The sequence below is a fragment of the Crocuta crocuta genome, unplaced genomic scaffold, assembly GCF_008692635.1.
Source record: "Crocuta crocuta isolate KB4526 unplaced genomic scaffold, BGI_CrCroc_1.0 scaffold516, whole genome shotgun sequence".
Taxonomy (NCBI): domain Eukaryota; kingdom Metazoa; phylum Chordata; class Mammalia; order Carnivora; family Hyaenidae; genus Crocuta; species Crocuta crocuta.
This window is the reverse complement of record NW_027529538.1, coordinates 2,597,585-2,624,551: the sequence shown is the minus strand read 5'-3', so window position 1 is coordinate 2,624,551 and position 26,967 is coordinate 2,597,585. Positions and strand designations below refer to the sequence as shown.

At 43.0% G+C, this 26,967-nt stretch overlaps 1 protein-coding gene across 6 annotated transcripts in view; it reads right to left on the bottom strand.

The window, feature by feature from the left end:
* Positions 1–26,967, bottom strand: part of SP140 (SP140 nuclear body protein) — a 70,301-nt gene that overhangs the window by 42,891 nt on the left and 443 nt on the right. For 3 of the 6 annotated variants that reach the window (XM_077761368.1, XM_077761372.1, XM_077761371.1), the window contains exons 2-5: positions 25,566–25,694; positions 6,574–6,720; positions 2,945–3,076; positions 1,306–1,389 (exon numbers count right to left, since the gene is read on the bottom strand). In XM_077761368.1, the coding sequence (XP_077617494.1) occupies positions 1,306–1,389; positions 2,945–3,076; positions 6,574–6,712 (355 nt within the window). In that variant the 5' untranslated portion in view covers positions 6,713–6,720; positions 25,566–25,694. Of the gene's footprint in view, positions 1–580; positions 660–1,305; positions 1,390–2,944; positions 3,077–6,573; positions 6,721–25,565; positions 25,698–26,967 lie in introns of those variants that run through there. The other 3 variants (XM_077761369.1, XM_077761373.1, XM_077761374.1) reach the window with 3 other exon arrangements.

Sequence of the window (26,967 nt, the reverse complement as noted above, 5' to 3'; positions counted from 1 at the left end):
TGGCTCTAGCTTAAACAATGAAGAATGAACAATGCTTTCAGTTCTGGATGTGCCAAGTTGAAGGTTCTCAAAATAATTCCAGTGTAGGGATCTATTAGGCCCCTGGTCTTCAGGTCCATGGATAAATGAGCTCTGAACATAAGCTGGGGTAGAGGTTTGGTCTTGAGAATCACTGGAATATTCAGGGAGAGGCCTACTGCAGTGTGACATTTTGTAAGTGCCACTTTGATAATTAGGGACAATTTCTTCTGGAAACTCGCAGGTAATGTTGTCAGTCTTTGTGTCCAAAGGTGTTTCTATCCAGTGCTCTGGCCTCAAACCTGCAGCGTCCCAACCTATTCCTGTTCCCCCTTATCCTCTGTTTAGCTTTCACCTAGTTTCCATCTACTCTCTTTCTCTCTGTGTCTTTGCATCTCCCTGGCTTTCCTCACTTTCTAGTACTTACCTTCCTCTCCATCTTTCTATCTTCTTATGTTTTTCTCTCACTTTTTACCTCTGATCCTTGAGCCATACCTCAGTTTCTCTCTTTTCTACTACAACTTTACTTTCTCCCTGTCGGTCACTGTTTCTCCCATTTTACCTTGACCTTCAGTCTCTCTGTGAACTGGCATCCTCCAGGCTCCCCACTCTTGCTGTCTCAACCACTCCACTCTGGGACTTTTTTTTTTTTAATTTTTAATATTTTATTTATTTCTGAGAGAGAGAGAGAGAGAAAGAGAAAGAGACAGTGTGAGCAGGGTAGGGTCAGAGAGAGAGGGAGACACAGAATCTGAAACAGGCTCCAGGCTCTGAGCTAGCTGTCAGCACAGAGACCAACACAGGGCTCAAACCCACTAACCATGAGATCATGACCTGAGGCAAAGTTGGATGTCCAACCGACTGAGTCACCCAAGCGCTCCCACCCTGGGGCTTTGACTACAGTATGGGGTCCTCCCCACATGCCAGCCCATGTGGACTGAACATAGAATGCTACCTCCAAATTCCTCTCAGTTGGNCTTCCCCCCCCCCACCTCCAGAGTTTATGTTTCTTCTGGAAAATTGGATCTGTTTATGTAGTTTGTCTTTTATTACTCTTAACTACCCTTTCCACTTTCTCTTTCTATAGTCTCCATCACTGAATACTCTCTCTACTGGGGAGCTCAGATTTCTCTGCCCATAGTCTCTGTCACATTTGTGGGCAGGTGAGGGCAGGTAGAATCAGGGACTAGAAGAGCCCTGGGGTAGGAGACAAAATGCAGCCTTTGCTTCTGTGAAGAAAAGAAAACAAAGATTTAATACCAAATTGTTAAGTTGAGTAATAGTTACCTTGTCCCTCATATGACAGTAAGTTGAGTCTCTCTTCTAGCACACTGACATTATTCATTAGGAGAGAGGAGTGTTCACAGGACTCTGAAGAAGGGGACAAGAAAATGGCAGAATTCAGACAGTGACCAGAGAAGAGACCTCTATGTGCTCAAGCTGAACTCTGATAGTCAAGCACCAAGGATCCCACCTGGGGCTCAACAAAACCTTGCTTGCCTCTTTTTCATGCAGATGCACCTAACTTAAGTGTAAAAGAGCTGTGTAACCAACACCGTAGACAACATCTAGAACATTTCCACCATGCCAGAGAGTTCTCTTATGCTGATTTCAAGTCAGTTTCTGCCCACTGGTTCTGATTTTTATCAACCATGGTTCTGATTTTTATCACCAGTAAGAAGTACCTCCTTTCTGGAACTGTACTTATCTGTCCTGATGTTCACATAAAGAGGGTTACACAATATGTATGCTTGTGACTGGCTTCTTTTGCCCAATGTACATTGGACTGTAAACAACATGGGTCTGAACTCCGTGGGTCCACTTACATGTATTTTCTTTATTGTGAATCTTTAAATAACATTTTTTCTCTAGCTTACTTTATTATAAGAATACAGTATGGAATGCATATAACATAAAAAATGTGTTAATTGACCATTTACTTATAATCTGTAAGTTAGATTTAACTTTATAAGGGACTGACAGATAGTCTTCCAAAGTGATCATATCACCTTAGATTCCTACCAAGAATATACATATGGAGTTTTACTTTTTCCATTCTCTCACTGATGTGCTGTCAGTCTTTTTCATTTTAGCAATTTTAAGGAGTAACTAGCAACTTCTTGTGGGTTCAAATTTGCATTTCCCTGTTGATTAATGACATCGAACACTTTGTTTATGTACTTACTGGCAATTTTCTATTGTTTGTGGTGAAGTTATTGGGTCAAATATTCTGTCCATTTTTTGAATTAGTAGGTGTCTTTCTATTATTTGTTCATAGGAGTTCTTCAATTATTCTGGGTACAATCTTTTGTCAGGTACATGTATTGCAAATACTTTCTCCTTCTCTCTGACTTGCCTTTGCCTTTTCTTAATGGTGCCATTAGAAAAACACAAGCTTTTAATTTTGATGAAGTCCAGTTTACCAAGTTTTTCTTTTGTAATCTATGCTTTTTGTGTTCTATATAATTGATTCTTGACTACCCAAGCTTGCAAAGGTACTTTCCTGTGTTTTCCTCTAGAAGCTTTATAGTTTTAGCCTTAACTTGTAAATTTGTGATCCAAGTTGAATTATTTTTTATGGCTGGTGTGGAGTAGGAGTGGAGGCTTCTTTTTTCCACGGAAAATCTCTGGATTTTCTCTTTTAGCTCTCTCTGCCTATGCTATTCCAGCATCCTACCCTCCCCGTCTCTCTGTGGTCTTTCCTTTCTTTGCTTTTCCACAGGAACCAGACATCCTTTCTTGGTAAATAAATGTCTTCTTGCCTCAGGCTCTGGCCTATGTCTCTGCCCCACTCATGGCTCCTTGGAGCCTTCTTTCTAAACTATGAACACATGACACCACCTGTGCTCCTCCCTGTATGTGCCACAGTTCACAGTCGTTCAGAGTCAGACGTTTGGGCAAATATTGGACTGCCAGCCAACCTTACCTGTTTGTTCAGATTCTTGGGCACATTTATTTTTCATTTCCTCAGTTCTTATGGTGTCATCTGGATCATGAAATGAATCCCCTTCCATTATATTCATCTGTTGTCCATCACTGAGCTGCTCTGGGATTCCAGCTGCAAGCAAGGTGTTGCCAAGATGACATCAGGAATGTTGAAGAATTTGTTTCCCTCCTCGCCATAAATAAGCCTCTTTCACTCTTTCCTAGTAGTTATCACTGACCCTTCTACCATCCCATTTTCATTCCTACTACCCTCAGTAGATGAATCTCTGGACTTATTTTTGATGTGCTTTGTACTTTTTAGGCTTTTAGCAATTTTACTTCATTCAAAAGAATAACTATTATGTGGGGAAGTAGGTTCTACTGACATAAACAGGTTAGAAAACAACTTAGGGCAGAAAGTTGCTGCCATAGGGCAAAAACACCTGAGGTTAGCGAGCGAGATATTGTAATGAGATCATGAGTACTTTTCATCTGACTATTGTACTTTGATCACAAACTCCACTTGCCCTTCAGACCCTTTGCTTCTTTCACACACAAGTTAATGATTACTGTCTGATTGTTTTCTCCATGTTCACGTGTGTAAGATCTTGTTTTCTTCATGTTAACCACGTGGGTAATAACTTGTGAGCTCAATAAATATGGAGACAAAAACCCCTGCTCAGGGGTCTTGTCTCCTTCCAGACATCAGCCTCCCTTGTATTCAATTCTGCATCTGGTCTCTTGATGGACAAGAGAGAACTCCAGACTCATAGTCTGCGACAACTGTGATTATTAAAATAGATCCAAATTTTATATAAATGCATTCATACATTGAAAAAATATATATTCATTTATAAATCCAAATGAAAAGATATCTATTAATGGCATTCTATGAGTCTGGGTATAGTCTGTGGTTTTTCTTACATTGGTCATTTGCTAGGGGAAAAAAATCAACATTTAACAAATAAATAAATTTATTGTAGACATTTGGCTAGGGGATAGAGATCTTTTCTCGGCCTTAAACACTATTTCACTCACTGCTACTCTAGTCTGAGAAATAACTTTCTCTTCAGTTGGAGGAGAAGTCTTCAAGTTTGGAGCACTGTTAAATGTCTTGTTGTTGGAGTCATAAACACATTATAATAAAAGTAGTAAGCATATAACAACTGTTTTGTGCCACAAATTATTATAAGTGCTTCATGTCAATTAAATCATTAAATTCTCCAACAGCCTTATTTTAGAAGAGATTTATAGACATACAGCTTTATAGCTTCAATTTGTACATTGGAACACAGAAATTAAGGAACTCACACAAATAAACAAGAGGTAGAGCCAGATGTGAAGCCCGGCAGTGAGGCCTCAGCATGTTAGCCCTTTGCTGGCATGTAGGGGAGGGTTTGAGTCCTAGACCAGTCAGGTGACCTTGCACAAATCGCTAACTATCCTCATGCCTCAGTTTCTTCTGGAAAAAGGGAATAACAAAACCTTTATGAAAGGGTTGTTATGAGGAGTACTTGTAAAGGGAAAACTGAGTTGTAGTAACTTAGCAAGAAATCATAATTTTCAGTATTAATGGTATACATGTTATAATTTAATGATTAATTGTTAGTAAGAATATGAACAAAAGGATGATGAAAAGCTGGACACTGTGGCTACTCGTCACCCCATATGGCCAGTGGCTCAATTGGTTAAGTGCCTGACTTTGGTTCAGGTCATGATCTCATGGTTTGTGAGTTCAAGCCCTGCATCAGTCTCTCTTTTGTCAGTGCAGAGCCTACTTCGGATCCTTTGTTGTCTTCTCTCTCTGCTTCCTGCACCTCCCCCCACCCCCATTCTCTCATTCTCTCTCTCTCAAAAATAAACAAGTATTTTTTAAAAATTTTAATTACTTCGTTCATATGTGAGCGCTATGTTGCCTTACAGGAAGGGCTGACCTTATGCTTAGCGTTCTGAGGAAAGTCTGTATCACTACTGTTGTCACTGTTAAAGTGATTAATGCCATTAATTCCCTTTTTCCTTTTATACTATTTTCCATTTTCCTCTTTTTTCTACATTGTACCGCTCCTTCCATGTTCTTTTCTGCACATTATTATGACCCTCTCTCTCCCTCTTTTCTTTTATTAGCAGACACATTTACAGCAGTTCCTTCTTGCCTTTCTCTTTGGACCTGTTACCTGGTGACAAACCTTACTGCTTCTCACTGTCAGCTCCTCCCTTTAATTCTGCCTCATGGGCACAGTAAGATCTGCTCTTGTGGGTTCCTGTTGCATCTTCTGAGAGTTCATATCTGCCTGGCAACATTTTTGGATTCCACACCTGGTGGGTTACTTAGGATCCCATATGACCATCAGTGCTCTGACTCCTCCTGTGGCCCTCCCCACAGGGCAGTAGCCACCCAGAATCTTGGTCCCCTGATCTCTGCTCGCCTTTCCTCTCAGCAGATGAGAGAACAAGTCTCTATTGAGTCACAAGTACCTAGCTCGTGGTGTACTTGGAAGTGAATTATTTCCTTTGTCTTTTCTTCATCAGTGGCTTTTAATGGAAGTTGTCATAAATCACTGGGAAGAGGAGGGAAAGGCAGTTAGAGCCCTCTGGTGGTGACCAGGTGCCTCCTCGCACAACTACACACCTGGCACAGCCCTGACTCTGGCAGTTCAGTGGGGAGCCTTCCAGCCCTCAGGGAAGCCTGGGCTTCAGTAGGTCTCACAGGACCAGAGACCGATGCTACTCCTGGAATCCTACATCTGCTCTACATCGGGATGGGTCTCACAGGGCTTAAGAAAGGACGAACGGTGGAAGAGTTTTAAATAGTTCAGACTGATCAGAGACCAATGAAAGCTCATTTAAAATAAACAATATAAATGGAATGTGTTTTGTAAATTCTACGTGCAGCTAGGAAGAGAGAAGAAGCAGAGACATTTCAGCAGGAGAAAAATGTTTCTAGAGAAATAGACCCATATATACAAAAAAAAGAGAGAAAGCTCCAACATCTTTTAAGGATGGAGGTTTTAAAGGAAAGAAACAGCAAAGCAAAAGAATGAGAGAAAAAATAGAGAGAAAGAAAAAAGAGAGAGAAAGAGAAAAAAAGAAAGAAAGGAAGAAAGGAAGAAAGGAAGGAAGGAAGGAAGGAAGGAAGGAAGGAAGGAAGGAAGGAAGAAAGAAAGAAAGAAAGAAAGAAAGAAAGAAAGAAAGAAAAGAGAAAGAAAGGAGGAAAGAGGAAGGGAAGGGAAGGGAAGAAGGGAGGGAGGAAGGGGATCTTACATCAGGGAAGTAAGATGAGCTGCTTACAAAGAAACACAACAGTGAAGAGGAACTAGCATTTTCCTGGGGTACAATAGGTGGGGAGAGATCCAGGTAACAACAACAAGACACTCTGTAAGGCACAAACAAGAAATGAGTATTGTTTGAAAGGCACAACAGAAAGTGAATATCACAGCTATACCAGTTACCCAGGAAGTGATAACACAAAATGTAGGAAACCAGCTCAGGGCATCCCTGCTTTGCAACTGCATTTTAAAGCAACTCAGCAAAGATAGATGGAAAAGCAAGACTCACAAAACATGAGAAACAAAATCCAAGAAATAGAGAAAGATGCTGGACAAAAAAGACAGATGACCAGAGCACACATACCTCCTGGAAGAAACACCCACTGCGGGGTCAGGGGAGTAGTGTGGGGGTGAAGATAGAAGGTTCGCTTCTGCCGTCCCCAGGACATGTTGACTTCTTGTACAGGGAAATTTCCTGGGTCACTGACTGGTACATCTGCCATATTCTTGTCTGGAGGAGGACATAGGGGGCAAACGCTGCGTGAGTCAGAGGTTTTGGGAACACAGAGGGGGTGGCCCAGGCCCAGGTGTTTCTCTTCATATTGCACAGCTCTCCTCCCATTTTCTTGGCTTTGGGCCACTGATCTGCAGCTCCCTTGAACACCAGGGTCTAGGAGGCACCAGCAGCGACCTCCCTGGACGCAAGTGGACAGTGTTGCAATAAGCTTCAGCACCGGGAGCCCCAGAAGCTAACATATATGATGTAGGTGCTGGAGCCCAGGGAAGGGGATCCCCACAGTCCATGGAGAGGATTTGAGCCCCTGAGATGTGGGTAGTAACAGTAACTGTTGTTCCTTCATACCCATGACCTGGGGTCATCCTGGTTACAAATATAATGTTAACTTGAAATTTATGACCAGGTATTTGACTTCCTTGATTCCTTTATATGACTCGGGTATTATCACTTGATAAAATATTATCACTTTTATTTTCATCAAGATATGTTTTTTAGAAATCAGCACATCCCATTCGTTATATTGACTTCTTTTACTTTTTCTCTGCTTAAAAAGCCTTCATTACCTCTTTATTTCCCAAATAATAGACTTCAAATTTCTTGACACTGGGTGTCAGACCCTCATAAATCCCCAACCAACTTCCTTTCTCAGAATTAGCGTCCAAACATTCCCTCCCAGGCTGTATTTTCAGCCATACTATTCTGCCAGCCCACTGGTTTTTTCATGTTTGGTGGCTTTCACAAGCTGCCTCTCCCCAAGGCTTGGGTTATTTCCTGGGCTTCTCTTGTGACATTTCCACTGTTTGTCTGGAGAAGTCAGTTGGTACGCAACTGCACCAAATGACAATTTTTCTAAGACAAAGAAAATCTTTTAACCTTTGAACATTTCTACAAGTAACAGAGACGCTTCTTCCTTTCTTACAAAAGCATATAATTCATACCCCCACCCCCCCGCAAAGTAGAGATTCAAATCCTATGTTTCTCAGCAAATTCAGGTCCTGGCTGAGCAATCATTTGTGGGATTACTTGGCTAACATCTGTTACCCCCACTAATTGTAAGTTTCATGAGGACACAGGTCATGTGTATTTTCTTCACCACTGTATTCTCTCTGTGTCTGCCATGTAGCAGTTGCTCAATAAAAGCAATTAGCAGGGGTATGACTTGAATGGCTCTTTTTGATTGAGTATATGTTGCCAAGGATACTATAAGAGACTAATTGTTGGGGAAAATATTTATCTGAAGAGTGAGGAAGGCCAGGGTAGAGATGCCTGTCCAATCATCTGGTAGAATCAGGTAGGCATCTATCCTACATACAAAGAAAAGCCCTGGGAGGGGACAACACCAGGGTTGGGGTGTTGGAAGATGCCTGAGTTCTTGACTGTCAAGAGTCTGGTTGCATTGGCTGATGGTCAGATTGCCAACTGGTTCCATTCTCATTTTGTTTCTCAGGCACCTGGGAGCTGTTAGGACAGTTCAACTCCAGTTAGTACAGGTCTCACCATGTGGTGGTCTGGGTAACATTTATAGTTGCCTGTGTTCTCAAAGTAGCTGTATAAAGAGGGGGTCCTGTGGGCAAGCAGAGCCAGCAGGCTCTGGCCAGGCTGGGATTGGTATCATTGAAGAGGTAATGAGTAGTGCTCAACATCCGGTCCAGATTGGGATCTAAAGCAAGTGGTCTGCCTGATCCAAGTGCAGGCAGAGGCCAATATGGTGGGTCAGAGGTGACCCAGCAGGCATGGGGAACATCAGGGCAGGATGGATCAGGCAGCCCCCAATAGTGTCTCATGTTTAATTTTCCCGTCCAGTAAGTTCTCCTGTTCCTGTTACAGGGAGTAATCCTCCTGACATCATAACATCTGCCTGGCATGTGGGGGTAAACGGTGGCCCAGGGGTGTGGTGGTAGTATTATCTCATCCTTTAGGCCCAGAGGAGCCAGGGAAGGGAAGCAGGGTAACACTCAGAACAGTGTGAGCCTGTAACATAAGGCTGTCCCTCACGGAGGCAAAAGACAGCAGAAGATGCTTTGACACATCCCTCCAGTCAGGAAGAAAAGTTCCAAGAGGGGAGGTGGTAAGTGGAGCAAGTACACAGTCAGTAAGAAGAGAAAATCCTTTTTGAGCATGTTAGGAACAGGAATATGCACATCGGGGATAGGAGACAAGGCTGATTCAACATCGGTGGGGATGATTCCATCTCCGGGGTAGGAAACAGTTATAAAGGCAGAGAACAAACATACAGAGAAGGACGTCGGCCACAACTCAGATCATATACGCCTAAGGAGAATAAGGTATCCTGACACTAGTAAGTAGAGGAAGGCTAACAAGAGTTTGTGACTGAGGTGCCAATCTGTGGGAGTAACTTGGGTAAGCCCTACAGCCAAGAGTATAAAAACCAGTATGGAAAGAAAAATAGGTAGGGAATCACAATGAAATTGGAGAGAGAATGATTTGTTGTAGTTCATTTAAGTCTCTTGGCGATTTCCTCAAGCTTCTGGTTACAGAGAGTTCTCAGGTGTTGGCTGCGGGCTGCTTATCATCCGCGGTCTTCTTAAGAGCGATCTATAGAGGATTATTCTGGTTGGCAATTACTTTCCATTCCAAGTCATTGACAGGTGACAGATGGGCTGCCTTTAGTTGAGAATGGTGGATCCAAGCAGTTAGTCCTGCAACCTTGAGGGCTGTAGGCATGGTTAGCACAACTAAATAGAGTCCATTCCAGGCAGGTTTGAGTGGTTTCCTTTTCCAATCTTTTATCCAAACCTGATCCCCAGGTTTTTATTTCCCAATTTTTTATTTCTCTTCCTCCTGCAGTCAAAAGTCCTCTCTCCTTGTATAGAGCCCGAAGTACATGTAGAGTGGCGAAGGCATAGAGTAAGTCCGTGTATATGTGAGGGTGTACAGTTATTCCTAGGGAAATGGGTAACCCTGTCTGTCACCCATCTATGTATCTAAAATACAGTTTTCCCTAATCCTTGTAATTGTTTTTGTATTTCTAAATTCCCTAGCTCTGTCAGGTCCTCCTTGAATTTGACTAGTGAAGGGGGCCTTCCATATAGGCTCTCGAACGGGGTGAATTCTATTTTTGTCCAGGGTATACAACATACTCGAAGAGCTAGGGGGTAGTATATCTGACCAGAGCAAGTTAGTTTCCTGACATAGTTTTGTGATGGCTGATTTAGGGTTTGGTTCATATGGCCCACTTTCCCTGAACTCTGGGGCTGGTAGGATGTGCGTAAGTTCCATTGAATACCTAGGGTTTTGGCTACTTGTTGCACCACCTTGGCCACGAAAGCCGGGCCATTGTCTAAGCCTATGCTTAATGGCATTCCATACCTGGGGACAACATCCCTTAGCAGAGCCTTGGTTACTTGTCTTGCCTCTTCAGCATGTGACATAGACCTCAGCCCAACCTGAAAATGTGCAGATGAATACCAGAAGAAATTTGTATCCTCCACTCTTATTTCAGTACAATCTACCTCCATATCTTTGAAGGGTACCTGACCACAGTTTTGGGTTCCCAAGGGCCCAGTAGGGGCTTGTTTGCCATTATTTTGAGTGCTGAAGAGGCAGTGTTGAGACGTGGAGGCACAGAGAGATAGGAGCCAAACAATTACATAGTAGTAAGGTTTCAAGGATGGTTTTTCCTAGGTGCGTGAGCTCATGCTGTTGGAGAGCTATTTGGTGGGCTGGCTGCTCTAGTATATAGATTCTTTGATCTGGAATTAACCACCATCCTTCTTTTGTCTCACTTCCTTTTTCCTGTTGTGCTCATTTTGTTTCTTGGATTGTGTACCTTGGGGAAGTTGGCAGTTCTGGGACTAGCATAATTTTTGACATGTTTGTTTCCCTGCTGTTTGTTTAGCTGAGGCATCTGCCTGTCGGTTACCTTCTGACACTGAGTCCTTTCCTCTTTGGTGTCCCTTGCAGTGGATGACTGCTACTTCCCTCGGTTCCCAGATTGCCCTTAATAGTTTTAGGATTTCTTTCCAATTTTTTTTTTTATTTCTCTTCTTCCTGTGGTCAAAAGTCCTCTCTCCTTGTATAGAGCCCCATGTACATGTAGAGTGGTGAAGGCATAGAGTGAGTCAGTGTCCATGTTGGTCGTTTGTCTTTACAGAGTTCTGGGGCTCATTAGGGTCCACAGTTCTGCTATGTGGGCTGACCGTCCTCGTGTAAGGGCCTTTGCTTCTGTGACCTCAAAATCAGAGACTACTGCATAACCAGCATATCTTTTGCCTTTGTTCATGAAGCTGCTGCTGTCGGTGTACAGGATGAGGTCAAGATTTCGTAAGGGCCTGTCTTATAGGTTGAATCATCTAAAATAGTCCTCATCAAGTACCTCTAGGCAATCATGCCCTGGGGGCCCCACTGCTGTGGTCCAGAAAGTGGCAGCATTTGTGGTTTTTATGGCTTCCAATCTTACTTGTGGATAGTAGTCCCTGATACTGTGTCATATGAGCATGAGTTAACCAGTGTTACCCCCTGGCATCCATCAGGGTAATAACTGAATGGGGAACCTTAATGTTTAGGTTTTGCCCCAATGTGGGTTTGTCTGCTTCTTTGATTAAAAGTGTGGTGGCTGCCAGGGCCCTCAAACAGGGTGGCCATCTTCCATAGCTGAGTCAGTCTGTTTTGAAAGGTATGCCACTGGTCTCTGCCAAGATTCAAATTCCTGGGTTAGAACTCTCAGAGCCACCCCATTGTTTTCATGCATGAACAGGTTGAAATCTTGTGATACATCTGGGTGTCCCAAGGCCGGTGCCTTTGTGAGTTTCATGTCTATGGTTGCAAACACCTTTTCTTGATTAGGGCCCCAGAAAAGGGGTGCCCTTTCTTCCTCCTTCAGTGCCTCATATAGAGGCCAACTCTGAGAACCCTGGGATCCATATCTGACAGAATTTGCCAGACCAGGTGTTCTCTTCTGCCCAAACTGAAGGGAGTTCAGTTTCTACCTTGGTGGCCATGATTGGCTCATTGGGAGGAGAAGTATATAACCTCCATTTTTCTTCCTGTGGTATCATCGGGGACAAAATCATGGGTTGGGCCTTTTCATTTAGGCGCAACTGTGTCTGTCCATCTGAAGTGAAGGCTATTTCTGTGCCCAACTTGGCTAGGAGGTCTCTGCCTAACAGTGAGACTGGGCAGTGGAGTAGATACAGGAATTCATGAANTGGGGCCCCCCCCCCCCCACCAGCTGCATTGTCAGGGATCACAAAATGGCCTCCAGGTTTGCATCCCAGTGGCTCCTGTGATAGTGACTTCTTGACCCGACAGAGGTGCTACCTTGTGTGTCACCACAGAGTGTTCGGCCCCAGTGTCAACCATGAAGTCTATTTTCTGGCCCCCACCCTCATTTTCAATATTGGCTCATGGGGGCCCAGTTGGATAGAGCCTGGTCCTTCCTAATCAGTGTCCACTCCTGCCAGTTGGATCAGGTCAGCCTTGGGTGGTTCCGGTTGGTAATGGCTGGGAGTTTTTGGTTTTCTCTTTCGGCAATTGGGGCATTCATTTTTCCAGTGTCCAAATTCTTTGCAGTAGGCACATTGATCCCATCCCAGTGGAACCCTTCCTTCTTGTTTTTAAATCCCTCATGGTTTCCATAAGGCCCCTTCCAGAGAAGGTGGTCATCCCAAGGCCATGGCCAGGAGAGCTGCCTTTTGTTTCATTATTCAGTCTGCCTCCTTTCTGGAAGCTCGATTCTGATTTACAAAAACTTTGTTGGCGATTTCCATCAGTTCAGTGGCATTCTTTCCAGTGAATCCTTCCTGGTTTTGGAGCTTCTGTCTAATATCACTGGGCCCATCCCATGAAGGCAGCATTGACCATGCACTGGATTTCATGGGCTTCTGGGTCGAATGAAGTATAAATTCTGAAAGCTTCACATAATCTTTCATAGAAGTCAGATGACTGTCTCCTGGCTTTTGTAGGACCTCAGATACCTTTGCCATGTTGGTGGGCTTTTGGGCCATTGCTTTTACCCCTTGGAGGAAAGCAAATTGGTATCCTTCTAATCTGGCCCTTCTCACTTCTGTGCTGGGGTCCCAGCAGGGATCCTCTTTGGGCATGGCCTCCTGTGCCCAAGCTTCAATGTCTAGTTGTCATCTGGTGCCTGAGTTGAGAGCCATTTTTCTGGCTTCAGTGACGATTCATCATTGCTCTTTCATGTTGAAAAGGGTAAGCAGAAGCTGCTTACAGTTGACCTAGGCAGGGCGATGAATCTGGAATATGGACTCTAGGAGATCTCTCATCACTTGAAGCTTTTCAGAGCAGGGCAGCATGTGTGTTTCCGGTTGAGGAGGTCAGTAGTGGAGAACTGTTCATAGTAGAAAACTGATCCCCCCCTTGTAGGGTCCAATTGGGGCCTATTTTCTGGGGACCCCTAGTCTCCTGCAATGGCAACCTCATTGGAGGTCTTGGACCTTGAGCTGCGGACCTAAGGTATCTTCCTACTGGTTCAGGTGTCCCTGCTGGGGTAGACCGGCCATTGGCAGAGGCAGCTCTGACACGGGTGGACTGTCAAGCAGGTGAGGCTCCCCTCCCTTGACTGATGGGATGATGGGGGCATATGGTGGTGGAAATGGAAGGGCTTCTTCTGAATTTTTTTGGAGAATGGGTTTTTGTTTTTGGGTTTTTTTCTTTGTTCGTGTGTGTGTGTGTGTGTGTGTGTGTGTGTTTGCTGCAAGGTATTCTTTCCGGTCTGTGTCACTAAAACCTTACATTGTCCCTTACTATTAGCAGAGAACTGGACCCAAAGAGGCTTGACTTGGGCTATTTCCAACCATTGGTCAATGTATGGGAATTGATCCAGGTGGCCAGGGTCCCCAGTAATTACCTTATAAACAGCTCAGACTATGGGGACATCTAGGGTGCCCTCAGGGAGCCAGCCTACATGGAACATAGGCCATTCTAATTCACAGAGCATGACCAATAATTTCCCATGGGTCAATTTCACTCCATAGTCATTTGAAAATTCCTTTTTAAAATTCTTAAGCCTACATTCCAAAACAGTTGGTTTTGAGGCTTTCCCCCCCCATCCCAGTATCTTAGATGGATCCCTCCCAATGTACGGCGTCGCAGGACAAACATGAGGGAAGAGGTCGTTTCATCTGCCACTCCCCTCATGGAGATTAGATGCCTCTTGGGATTGGCAGGTCAGTATAAACCCCTGGATCAGATCAGGGCTCTGCAGACCTGATTCTGCCTTGAGCAGTATGAGGTCATCACAGAATCGCAGGATGGACCCATTCAGGCTCCGTAGCCAAAAACATGGAACACGGGCACTCACACACATTCAGACAGATTGCAGACTTCCACCCAGGACTTCCTTGTTCTGTTCTGTAACTGCCACCCGGGAGGTGATAAAGCTCCCCTTCTGCTTCAGGGGCAGGCCTGAACTCTGTCTGAAGTCCCCAGGGGCACTTACTGATCCATCATCCTGGGACAGGCCTTTTCTGTTCCCCCTGGAGTCCATTCTAATATAGTAGTGGCTGACTACTGTGGGGCCCACCAAGGGTCGGGGTCCAGTGAAATCAACAGTGGTGCACCTTCCTTTCCGTGGCAGGGGCCTGCAATGAGCCACTCCAATAACAGTGGCTCAAGGGACCAGCACAGCTGTCTGCTTCCTGGCCAATACACCAAAAGTGTTACAGCAAATACTCAGCACACCGGAAGAGACAAGCAACATGCACTCAGGGAACCAGAAAAGACTGTTTATTTCATACTCATGCTGGCCCAGCAGAGTCACCTCCAAAGACTGAGCCCCGAGCCCTGGCACTGGCCTTCTTTTATGCCTGGATAGCTTCCCGGTACTTGGAAACTTCCGGCTATACAGGTGGGTAGGATTGTAGGGACTCAAGGAAAAACAGGGGGACACTATCATTTGTGCTACATGGACAATTGGCTGATGTAAGAGGCATGCAAGATTCCAGAAGCCAAAAGCAAGCAAGCAGGGTATCCAGCCTCAGACATCTGTCTGGCCTCCTTTATCTGCTCTTGCCGGCTTTCCTTCTCACTTAGAGGGTGTTGGGGGATGAGATTAACATTTCAACTGGTGGACTCTGAGTAAGCAGGCCCTCCATAATGTGGGTGGGCCTCATCTAATCAGCTGAAGGCCCGCATAGAACAAAAGGACTGACCTCTCCATGTAAGAAAAATTCACCAATAGACTGCTTTCAGAATGAGACTGCATCATCGACTGCTGGGGCTCCAGCCTGCCAGCCAACATGGCAGATTTTGGAATTGCTAGCATCTATATTCATGTGAGCTCATTCTTTATAATAAATCTCACTTACACACACACACACACACACACACACACACACATTTTATCTTTCCTGTTTCTCTGGAAAACTCTAATACAGATTGTTTTTTAAAAAAGTTTACAGACAAAAAAAAAAATAAAAGCCAACTAAGATAATATCACAGAACATACCACTGAACAGCAGGTTTTTTTTAAAAAAACAAGATATGCCTGTATTTGCCTTTTTTCCATGCATCATTTATTTAAATGTGTCCATATTGATATTTTTAAGTCAAACTACTGCATTTTAATTGCTGTGTAGTAATATTTTACATAAATAGATACAATATTTATTTAATAATCCTTTGCTGGGAAATGTCTAGGTCTATTCCAATGGTTTGCTATTATAAATAGTATTTTGGTAAGCATCCTTGTTTATAGCTCCTTTTGCGTGTTTAACAAGAATTTCTTAACATTTTTACCTAGAAGTGAATTTCCCAGTAATGAGTTATACTACCTTCCAACTTCTAAGTGGCTAACTTCTTTTTCAAAATGATTTATCAGTTTACAATCCTGTCAGAATTTCACAAGAGTTTTATCCTCTGTGCCTTTGTGAACTATAAGTACTGTCATGCTTCAAAATTTCAGCCAATACAGGTATAAGGCCAACTTAATTTTGTTTTTGTCTATATTAGGAAGTATTTTTTGCAGTTAAAAGAATACATGCAGTACATATGATCTGACATCTAAGCAGAAAAGTTCTCTTGGACTCTGCCCCAGGGTTCTTTCCCTTTATCCTATTCTGTCTGGTGTGTTTCTTGACATTCCACCATATATTATATAATTAAAATCACTGACTTAGATGAAACCATGCAAGTAATACTATTCTGCTACACAATGTTATGTAAGCAGAATACTAATTGAATATTCTCTGCCTAGAAAAAGTCTTCTCTTTTTCAAGAACAGCTTGGTTATCATCTCTGAAAGTTCTCCTGCCTAACGTATTCTGTTGTCTGCCTCTATTAGACAGACCAAGATCATTCTTGGTTATTCCAGATTGTTCACTGACCCCAATGTGTGGTATTATAAATATGGAAGATAAGGTCTAATTTTGAAAAAGCATGTTCAATTTTCCCCTTTCATAATGAACCTTCACAAAGTTAAGCACAGGTTCTGGATGCAGATTACTTGGTAACAGATCCTAGTTTGCTACTTGCTCTAACTTTAGCCAACTTTCTGAGATTCAGTTGCCTGAACAGAAATAGTAATAGTATCTATTTACAGGATTTGGGGAAGCTTGAATAAGATGTGTTGTGTTGAGTGTGTAAAGCAATGGAACAGCAAGTCTCCTTAGCTAATAACAACGGGAAGAAAACTCAAGAAAGACGTAAGAGAAGTAGTCTTCCCCATCCCACAGAGGCAGGAATGAATGACATTCCACATAATAAAATTAGCTCAAAGACACCCACCCCTATGGTACAGCTTCAATTAACAATAGTCACAGGAATATGTGTTTTTCTCCTGTTGAATATAGAGACTTGTGTATATATTCAAAACAAGGACTCCTATCGTTCTGTTTCTAAACTTGCCTGTGTGAGTGTTACCAGTACAGAGAGACCTGTAAGACCCCTGAATTTCAAACATTATGGCGATGCTTAGGAAAAGTAATTTTTTTAGTGTTTTACTTTATTTATTTATTTTTGAGAGACACAGAGACAGATCGAGAGAGGGAGGGGCAGAGGGAGAGGAGACAGAGAGAATTCCAAGCAGGCTCCGCACTGCCAGTGAGCACAGAGGCCCAAGGGGGGCTGGAAATCCACGAAACCATGTGATCATGACAGGAGCCGAAACCAAGAAGAGGCTTAACTGGCTGAGCCACCCAGGTGCCCCATAATGTTTAAATTTAAGAAGCTTTGTAATTCTGATTCTTACTTGAAAAATGGTTCTCTTTACTGATGAAGTCTTGAGAGGCTCCTCTTTAATCCTAAAAGGTGTGAACACTTGGAAGATTTTTTTTATTCCCATTATAAGAGGGTCATTGGGACCTTCCATTATAAGGAAGCATTGGCATTAATGAAACCCATTCCTTCACTGAATTCCTTTTTAAAAAGAAAAACAGGGGTGCTTGGGGGGCTCAGTCAGTTAAGCAATTAAGCCTCAGACTCCTGATTTTGGCTCACGTCATGATCTCAAGATTGTGAGACTGAACCCCGCATCTCTCTGTCTCTCTTCTCCCTCTGGCCTTCCTGGCTCTATCACCACACACACACATACTCTCTCTCTCTCTCTCTTTAAAAAAAAAAAGACTTCTGGTTAAAGATAGCTGACAGAAGACAAGTGTTTCACTCCCCTCAGACAAGAGGGTTCCCTAAAATGAGAGTAATGGAAGTAGAGACATGACGATTACGGGAAGAGAATTAGATGAGAAATTGAAACCAAAGTCTGAAAGAGAGAAAGAGGTGTGAGCACTAACTGCTGCTGCTTTTGGAAGACAATCCCAGAGGCTGTCCTGCAGCCCTGAGAACAGCAGCCCTGGGAGGGAGACACCAGCACGAAACGCTTGAAAGGCAAAACACTAAATGATCTGTCCCCAGCTCCCTTCTGACCCGCATTCAGACAAGAGAGTAGAGGCTCCTTCTTAAGAAAAATGCAGATTCCTCAGGAGGAAGAGCCCCTCCCCTTCAGGCATCTAGGATTCCCTCGGCCAAGCCCTTAGGTTTTCAAGCCCGGCCAAGCCCTTAGGTTTTCAAGCCCGTCTCCTTGAATGGAATTCCAGGCTAGCTCTTCAGTACCTGGCCCTCAGGTAGGAACAAACAACAGGCCAACGAGCCACACTCACTGGTCCAAACCTACCTCAGGAAGAAATAGAACCAAGATGAGCAAAGAACAAAAATTACCCCAGCATAAATAGAAATAGCGCCAGGAACAGAAGAATTTTGAAAAACCAAGTAGTGTGGTTCGGATGGGCGAAGATAATTGTGCCCAGGATGCCCTGAAGAAAAGATGGGAAAATAAGACAGCGGGCCTGGAAATTTAAAATGATAGCTACAATAAAGAAACAAAAAGGCTAGCTAAAATGGTTGCAAAATGAGGAGAGAAGTTTCCCAGGACATAGCTGGTATAAACCCTAAAAGGAGGGGTAAAATACACCTAAATTTGAAACTCTAAATGTCAGTTATGCAAATCTATACATTCAGAGATAAAAGGAAATGACTAAAAACACACGCTATTCATGTGTGAAGGCAAGATACTTGTGCAAGGTACCCTGTGGTGAACAGAGCATAATGTATACCTGAAACTAATGTAACATTGCATGTCAACTATACTTCAAAGAGAAAACAAATAGCCGTGTAAGGGCTCAGAAAATATTGCAATCCTGCACCATTTCTGTTGGTCACCCAATTTTCAGGGCTCTTGTTCTTTACCTCTGCGTAAAGGTAAGATTGCATCTCCCTGCCTCCTTGGACTGAAAGGGATCACTGTGGCAGAATTCAAAGCCAGCACCTGATTACCCATGCTCACTGCTTCTCTGCTACAGTGGCTGTCATCTGCAATGACAGGCACTCAGCAGCCACAGAGTCCCAAATGAGGTTTCCCTGAAGCAGAGGCAAATGACCCACCAAGATTTCAGAATCGTGTGTTCCAGTAGAATAATCTACCCTGTTCTTACTGATGCAGTCTCTCTAGAACAAATTATTTGATGATGATCTACAATGAGAGAACCAAGATATCAATACCAGCAAAGTTTTGTTATAAAAGAAATGGAAGATAACACTCAAACCAGTTAAAATACTGATGTCTAAAAACCTCAAATTTTATTTGAAAACAGAAGCACATCTTAAAAATTACTTTAAGTTTACTTATTTTGAGAGAGAGAGAGAGAGAGAGCACACAGGGGAGGGGCTGAGAGTGAGAGAGAGAGAGAGAGAGAGAGAGAGAATGCCAAGCAGGCTCCGTGCTGTCTGCAACGAGCCCAACACAGGGCTTGATCTCATGAACCGGGAGATCATGATCTGAGTCAAAATCAAGAGGGGTGCCTGGGTGGCTCAGTCGGTTAAGCATCCAACTTTGGCTCAAGTCATGATCTCATGGTTTGTGGGTTTGAGCCCCGCATCAGGCTCTGTGCTGACAGCCAGCTCAGAGCCTGGAGCCTGTTTCAAATTCTGTATCTCCCTCTCTCTCTGACCCTCCCCTGCTCACTCTGTCTCTCTCTCTCTTTTAGAAATAAATAAAATATTTTTTAAATTTTTTAAAGAAAGAAATCAAGAGTCAGATACATAACCAACTGAGCCACCCAGGTGCCCCTCAAAAATTATTTTAAAATAGTGATTCTTAGGGGTGCTTGGGTGGCTCAGTCAGTTGAGTGTCTGACTTGGGCTCAGGTCATGATCTCGAGATACAGAAATTCAAACCCCGCGTCAGGTTTTGTGCTGACATCTCAGAGCCTGGAGCTGCTTTGGATTCTGTGTCTCCCTCTCTCTCTCTCTGCCCCTCCCCACCTCTCTCTCAAAAATAAATAAACATTAAAAATTTTTAAATAGTGATTCTTAAAGTATGGCCCAGGGTCTTTCAGGTATGACCAAGGTAAAAATTGTTTTCATAATAGGACTAAAATATTATTTACCCTTTCCCCCTCTCATTCTGTCACACATGTATAGTAGAATTTCCCAGAGGATACACATTCCGTGGGATCACAACAGGTTTAATGCAGAAGCAGATAGAATCCAGCTGTCTTCTACTAAACCAGTTATTAAGGGGATTTGCAAAAATATAAAGCATTGCTACTCTTCTTACTAATTTACTTTATTTTAGAAAACACAGTTATTTTCACAAAATATGTCTTTTATGTTAGCAGGTAATGAGTTCATTATTTTTTTAATGAACAAATAAATATTTAAGTGTTCAAAGTTTTAATTCCTAATACGGTAAATATTGATCGATGTCATTTGCATGAACAAAAATTAGCTTTTTGGGGTTCTCAATAATTTCCTATTCTAAACTGACCTAAGAGGTAGCTGTTTATTCAAAGTAATAATAACAACTATATGATTAGAACACATGGATAAGTGAAATGACTGACAGCAATGTTAATAAGCACAGGAGGGAGGAGTGTGTGACATTCTGTTATAGGACACATGCATCACCCATGAAGCAGAGTGTAATTTGAAGAAATGGATGTGAAAAAGATAAATGGTTTTAAGCAAAGTATAAATAAATAAATAAATAAATAACAGATATAAATAGCTGCAAATATATCTTACAACCTCTAGGGAAAACACTACAAAAGTTTTAAAAGAAGCATGATCCATATGCTAGGTGAAAAAAGAAAATAGGGTAATAACATGTTCAGTTGAAACCATAAAAGGAAAAAAAAGGGAAGAAATAGTAAAAACAAAGACAAGTACAATGAGTAGAAAACAATTGCAAATATGGTAGATATTAATCTAACTACATGAAGACTTTAAATATGAATGACTTCAATGCAACAATTAAAAGACAGAAATCAAAAGAGTGATAAAAACCAAAAAGAAAAAAAAAACCAATTGTATGCTGTCTATAAGAAAACAGAAAAACACAGATAGATTCAAAGTGAAGGGATGAAGAAATGTATGTTGTCAACAGCATTAACAGAGGACAGCTATAGTAGCTATATTAATTTCAGACAAAACAGACTTTAGAACAAGGAAAATTGTCAGGGGTAAAGAGGAGCATTATATAGTGATGGAGGGGGCAATTTCTCTAGGAAGACACAGCAGTTCTTAATGTGCAAGTAACAAAGTAGCATCAAAGTACAGGATACATAAACTGTTAGATCTACAAGGAAAAATGGACAAATCCACCACTATTGTTGGAGTCATCATGACTCCTATTTTAGTAACTGACAGATCAAGTAGACAGAAACTCATTAAGAATATAGTTGACCTGAAGAGTATTATTAATCAATCTGATCTAACTGATGTTTATGGAATATTCCATTCAACAGCAACAAACTGCACATACCCCTCAAGTTCACATGGAATATTTACCAAATGTGCCATATTCTGTGCTGTAAAACACACCCTAACAAATTTGGAAGGATAGAAATCATTTAAAAATATGGTCTCAGACCACAATGAAATAAAAGTAGAAATAACAGATAGCTGGAAAATCCTCCAAATACTTGGAATTAAAGAACACCCTTCTAGGGTTAAAGAAGAAATCTCAAGAGAAATTGTAAAATACTTTGAGCTAGATGGAAATGAAAACACAGCTTATTAAAATTTGTGGGATGTACCAAAAGCAGTGCTTATAGAGGGATACAGCACTGAATGTACACATTAGACAAGAAAGATCTAAATGAATAATCTAAGCTTCCACCTGTGGGAACTACAGAAAAATGGAGAAACTGAAACCTAATTCAAGCAAAAAATAAATAAATAAATCCTAAAAATTAGAGTGGAAATCAATGAACCTGAAAACAGGAAAACATCTAAGAAAATCAATGAAGTCAAAAGCTGATTTTTTAGAAAAATCAACAAAATCGACAAACTTCTAACAAGACTAGCAAAGTCAAGAGAGAGAAGACAGAAATTAGCACTATTGTAAATGAAAGAAAGGTTCATCACCATTAATCCCATGGACGTGAAAAAGATAGCAGAGAAATAATACTAAGGAAAACTCTAGGACAAAGAATTTGATAGAAGGTGAAACAGACAAATTTCTTAGGAGACACAAACCACCAAATTCCACACAAGGAGAACAGTCATCTGAACAGGCCTATATCTACTAAAAGAATTGAACCAATAATTAAGAAACCTCCAAAGAAGAAAGCAGCAGACCCAGGAGGTATCACTAATGAATCCTACAAGACATTTAAAGAAAAAAATAACACCCATTCCCTACAATATCTTCGAGGAAATAGAAAAAGAGGCAGCGCCACCCAACTCATTCTAGGGGGTCAGCGTTACCCCACCCTTACGTCTCGGTCTTCTTTTTCCTACCTGGAGGCCAAGGGCTGGCTGGATTCAAGCTTGCTCATTTCCCATCTCTCGGGAACAGGTGGAGGAGCATGTGTGGGCTGGATGCTGGTGCCGGGTGGGGAGGACCTACCTGACTGTTCTCCAGCTGCTGATAGCAATGCTATGCCTTCTTGAGGCCCTGACCAGTTCCAGAATCCGGAGAAGAGTTTCCATACACTTTTACATTGTTTCAAGAATGTATTGATGTATTTGTCTTGTATTTTAAAAAGACAAATTCTCTCCTTCCCTAGTCAGATGCTTAACATCCCAGCACAGATAGGGCAACGCCTCACTCCCCACTTGGTTGCGTTTGTCAGTGTTGGGTCTGGTTTCACTTCCCCTGACTCATGTGTTCAGAGGCCCCGCACAGATGCACTCTGGGCAGAACTGCCCCCCAGCTACCCAGAAATCAGAAGTTGGACAACACACATTCAATTTCAGTGTTAATTTTTCTAAAGGGAACTGTGCTGGGCAGAGCTGTCTTTTGGGGTTGGGATAGAGGAGGCATGGGGGAAATGAGACAGAGGGTTCGTAAAGGTGATATGAGTCAGCCTCAAGTTTCCCCAGGGAGCTAATCCAATGTGACTTAAGAAATCTGATTTCCTCATTATCTCTTTATGAGCAATCTCATTCTGTCATATGCCTGTGGACGGAGGCTGGAAAGACAGAAATAATACATGTAGATACTGACCTTCCTGGAGATGGGGAACCAGGACGGGAGGTGGGAACTAACGTGCAATTGAGCTGGCCGCCTCCACCTGCCGTCTTCCACTGCCAACCCCACTGGGCAGTGGCATTGGCCTGGGATCAACCTTGAACAGGCGTTTACTGCCTTTGTGCCTTCCTGGAGCTCTAAGGAGCTCCAATCAATCCAACTGATTGATCTCTCGTGTGTGGCACCCAAAGAGTAAAGGTGAAATTGCTGAACAGTGTGACACGGCTACACCAACACTTGGTCCCCCTCTGCCTGGTCCCTGAGGCAGTTCTCAGCCCCAAGGAGGAGGCACAGGGCCGGCTGGGTGTCCATGGCAGACAGGCCACTATCCATCCAAAGGAAAGAGAGCAGAACAGCCTATTTCACTCAAATGGATCCAGGTTGTTTGGGGTAAGGGGGCATAGCATATGTGGGCAGGAAGTGAATGCCACGTTTGCCTCTGCCTCTCTGCTAAGGTGGTCATGAGAAGGAAGGAAAGCCAGACATTCCAGATTATCTCTCAGGCTTGTAGATTGGTCAGGAACAGTACTTAGCCTGGACTAGACACGGGGCTAGAAAGAGGCAAAATGCTTGGCATTATAAGACAGGTAAGATGTTCCTCAAACTTCTGGAAAGCAGTCAGAAGCCATAGAAAACTCCACACTCCTGCAACCAGAGGGAAGAACCAAGTTTGGGCAGAGATGCCCGGTGTGTGACTCTAAGTTTCTTGAATAAATGGGCACTTTACAACTGCAGCCACAGTGATTAGAAAAAACAGTTTCAACTAGTCACTGAAATCTCAAGAAGAGAGACCGGCTTCCTGTGGGATGGGGAAAGGGTTTGGAACGGACATTACCTAGACCTTCAAGGACAGTGTGATGCTAGCCACCAAATTCACTTGCTTTTTGGGTTTTGTTTGTTTCTGTTTAAAAAGTTTTTTTCATGTTTACTTATTTTAGACACACACACACACATACACACACAAACACTGTGAGCAGGAGAGGGGCAGAGAGAGAGGGAGACACACACACAGAGAGAGGCTCCAAGCTATCAGCACAGAGCCCAACATGGGGCTCAAACCCACAAACCGCAAGGTCACGACCAGGGCCAAAGTTGGGAGCTTAACCAACTGAGCCACCCAGGCACTCTGCTACCAAGCACATTTGTACATTTACGTCTGTACACATTTTTTCATCAATACCTGGCCCTCATTCTATAAAGGATTTGAAACAACTTAGGAAAACACATTATATCAGCATGAACTTGGAAGAAAAAGAAATGGGAGCAAAGCACAAATAAAATAAACAAAACTGGAGGACTAGAAATCCAGGTAGGAAAGATAAACGGGAGGCAGGGCAGCCTTAGATTCCAGGACCTTCGTCAGAGCAGTGTAGCCAAAGAAGGCAAGGCCTGGAGAACCAGAGGCAAATCAGGATGTTTCCAAAGTATGTTCCACTGAATCCTGCTTCTTCTGGCTCATCCTAGATGTGCTAGAAATTTGCATAGACGTGTTTGCAAAGTACAGAGGGCCAGAGATTTCTACTTTTATTCCCTCTTCTGTTCTTTCTTTCCTCCAAAGAAATGAACATCAATCTGGCTGGGATAGATTCCAGCTTCCAGTATACTGATGAGGACATCTTTGCCAGTGGGTGGGGTCTGTGTGCCTACCAGGTGCTATACACACATGGGACTGCCTACCATCGCTCCCCGGCCAGCCTCTCTCTCTCTCTCTCTCACTTTGTGGGGCAAAGAGGCTATTAAGTTGACTCCCTGTTGGCCATGGCTCTCCTCTGCTCTTGGCCCCCCATGGGGCACAGTGGCCCAGACAAGGCCGGACACAGACTACAAGAGCCCACTTTGGAGTCTCCTCCCTCTCCTCTCCCTGCCCTTAAGCAGCAGGCAGACCCAGAACACCACTCAGCTAGGCAATGATATAAATGTGTTAGCTTCCTTTGCTTGTAAGCACAAGGTCTTTAGTGTTCCTCAGGGGTACTTCTGTCAAGTTCACAAGAAAGCCCTAGTTTGCAATATGATGCATCAAAGATAACAATAGGCTGGAATTTTAGCTTGCATTTCCCGCTGTCCTGTTTTTTTTCTCTATACTTGTTACAGAATCAATCTCTCTGGGATAGCATATCCTGGATCAAGACCATCCATGCCAATCAGCCAATCCCTGGTTCCTAACACAGAGGTAGAGTTGTTTTCTTTTTCTTCCATGTGACTCATGGGATGAGAAGATTCTGGCCTCCCTCCTTTCTCTGTTTTCTCACCCAGATTTAGGCCAAGTGGGTGGTAATCTCTGAAGCGAAGTCACTTTCTTACTACAAGAACAACTCCTCTCCATTTTGCTAAGTGTGCTAAGATCTCACACTTGGAATCAGGGAGTGACTTGTAGAGTCCTGATCACAATCCAGTGCTAGAAGTTAATCTGCTACTTTGTCCTGTTTGCCAAAGTCTACCAAACCCCCATCTTTGAACGCTAATGGGATGTCCACTACTTTTATTTCCAGGTATGTCAGATAACCAGTCTCAGATTGATCATATTTCTGTGCAGATTCATTGCTCACAATTCATTTTCTGATACCAACTTGTAAGCAGCTGGAATTTTGGGATATGAATGATCAAAACTAACACTGGATAACTCGGGCAGAAAATCAATCTCTTGGAAGCATATCAGGTAACTTCCAGAATTTACAAGAAGGCTGAAGACTGGGGATAAGAAAATAAACAATTTGTGCAGTAAGATCCCCAGCCCGGGTCATTCCATGGACCTCAAGTACATAGTGTGTGGGCATTGATGTGGCAAATGTGTTCTTTCCACACATTTAAGAGGTTCAGAAGGAGTTTTAGTTCCTGCATGACAGATAAGGACACTCATTTACAGTTTTGTCTTGGGGTTATATTAACTCACCTGCCCTGTGTCATAATATAATCCGAAGAGCTCTGGATCACCTGGACATCCCATAGAACATCACACTGATCAGTTACGTTGATAACATCATGGTGATCGGACAGGATGAACAAGAGTTGGCCAGCACACCTGCTAACGAGGGATAAATTACTGACCCTCAACAACAGAGGTGAATGTCAAAAGCATTATGATGACCCAAAGAAGCCACACATCAAAATGCATTTTCATTTATGTAAAACTTTGATACAGGCAAAAAGAATCTGTAGTAATTGCAACTGCATCAGTGTTGCCCAATACTGGGGTTAGGGAGGAGGCTATCTATCTGCAAAGGGCACGAGGGAACTTTCTGGAATGATGGAAATGATCTGCATCTTAATTATAATTATGATTACATTTGTTAAAACTCATCAACTTAAATGTACACTTAAGATGAATGCATTTTATACCTCAGTAAAATTGAGCTAAAAAAGAATTACACATGAACTTAGTAAATTCTCAGAACATATGTCACTGAATATAGTAGCTGAAGTTTTCCCATTATTACCATATTCTCAGGTATGTGTTGCTTAGATAGAAGCATTTTTTACCTAATTTACGTCTTCTTCTAGTCTAATCATCTGGCATTATGTTTCCACTCCTTCGCCTTTACCTAATCTATCTCTGGGCAGGTTAGAGAGGAGATCCTTGCTTCTGGGTTGGGATGTCCATCAAGGGGTTTTCCAGGGTAAGTGGGGGACTTCAGGTAAATGAAGTGTGGCAGGTGCACACAGTGGGGTGAATCCCTCTCACTGCTCCTGTCCTTGCATTTCACAGTGCTGCTTGCTTCCAAGGGCTGAGGCACCATAGCACCCTCTCCTCAGCTGTCTGCATCGCATTTTTTTCCTGTGTCTCCCTCCACTGCCATGGGCTTCCTGTGGCTCCCGAGCCTCTGTCATCCTTACAGTAGTGACTCGCCAGCACCAGGGCTGGGCCTGTTGATCGAGAATGTGCTCGCATTGGATAGGCTGTGCTGGTGCCTCTGTAGCAAGCAGGTGGACCTTAGTTTCAAGGCCTCTAAGACCCCAGAACAGTTTTTTCCATCTTTTTTTTCTGAGGACATTTTGGGTGTCCTGGTAAGGGGAGCCCATGGGTTGGATACATTTGAGAACTACTGATTCAAATAAAGTTAAACAGATTTCTATGCTATAGGGTCTCTCATACACCAAACGTGCCAATGTACATAAGGCATCTTTAAAGCGGTATGGTGAGGGGTGTTCCACCTTCCCTGAAGTGGCTGTTCTAGAGTCTTCTCCTGGCCCTGGCTCTGCCTTAGACCTGACTTCTTCATGCTCTTGGTGCCCAAATGCCTGGCTGCCCTCTGGCCACTTACCTGCCCAGAGGTCCCCTACCTTTGCATGATTTC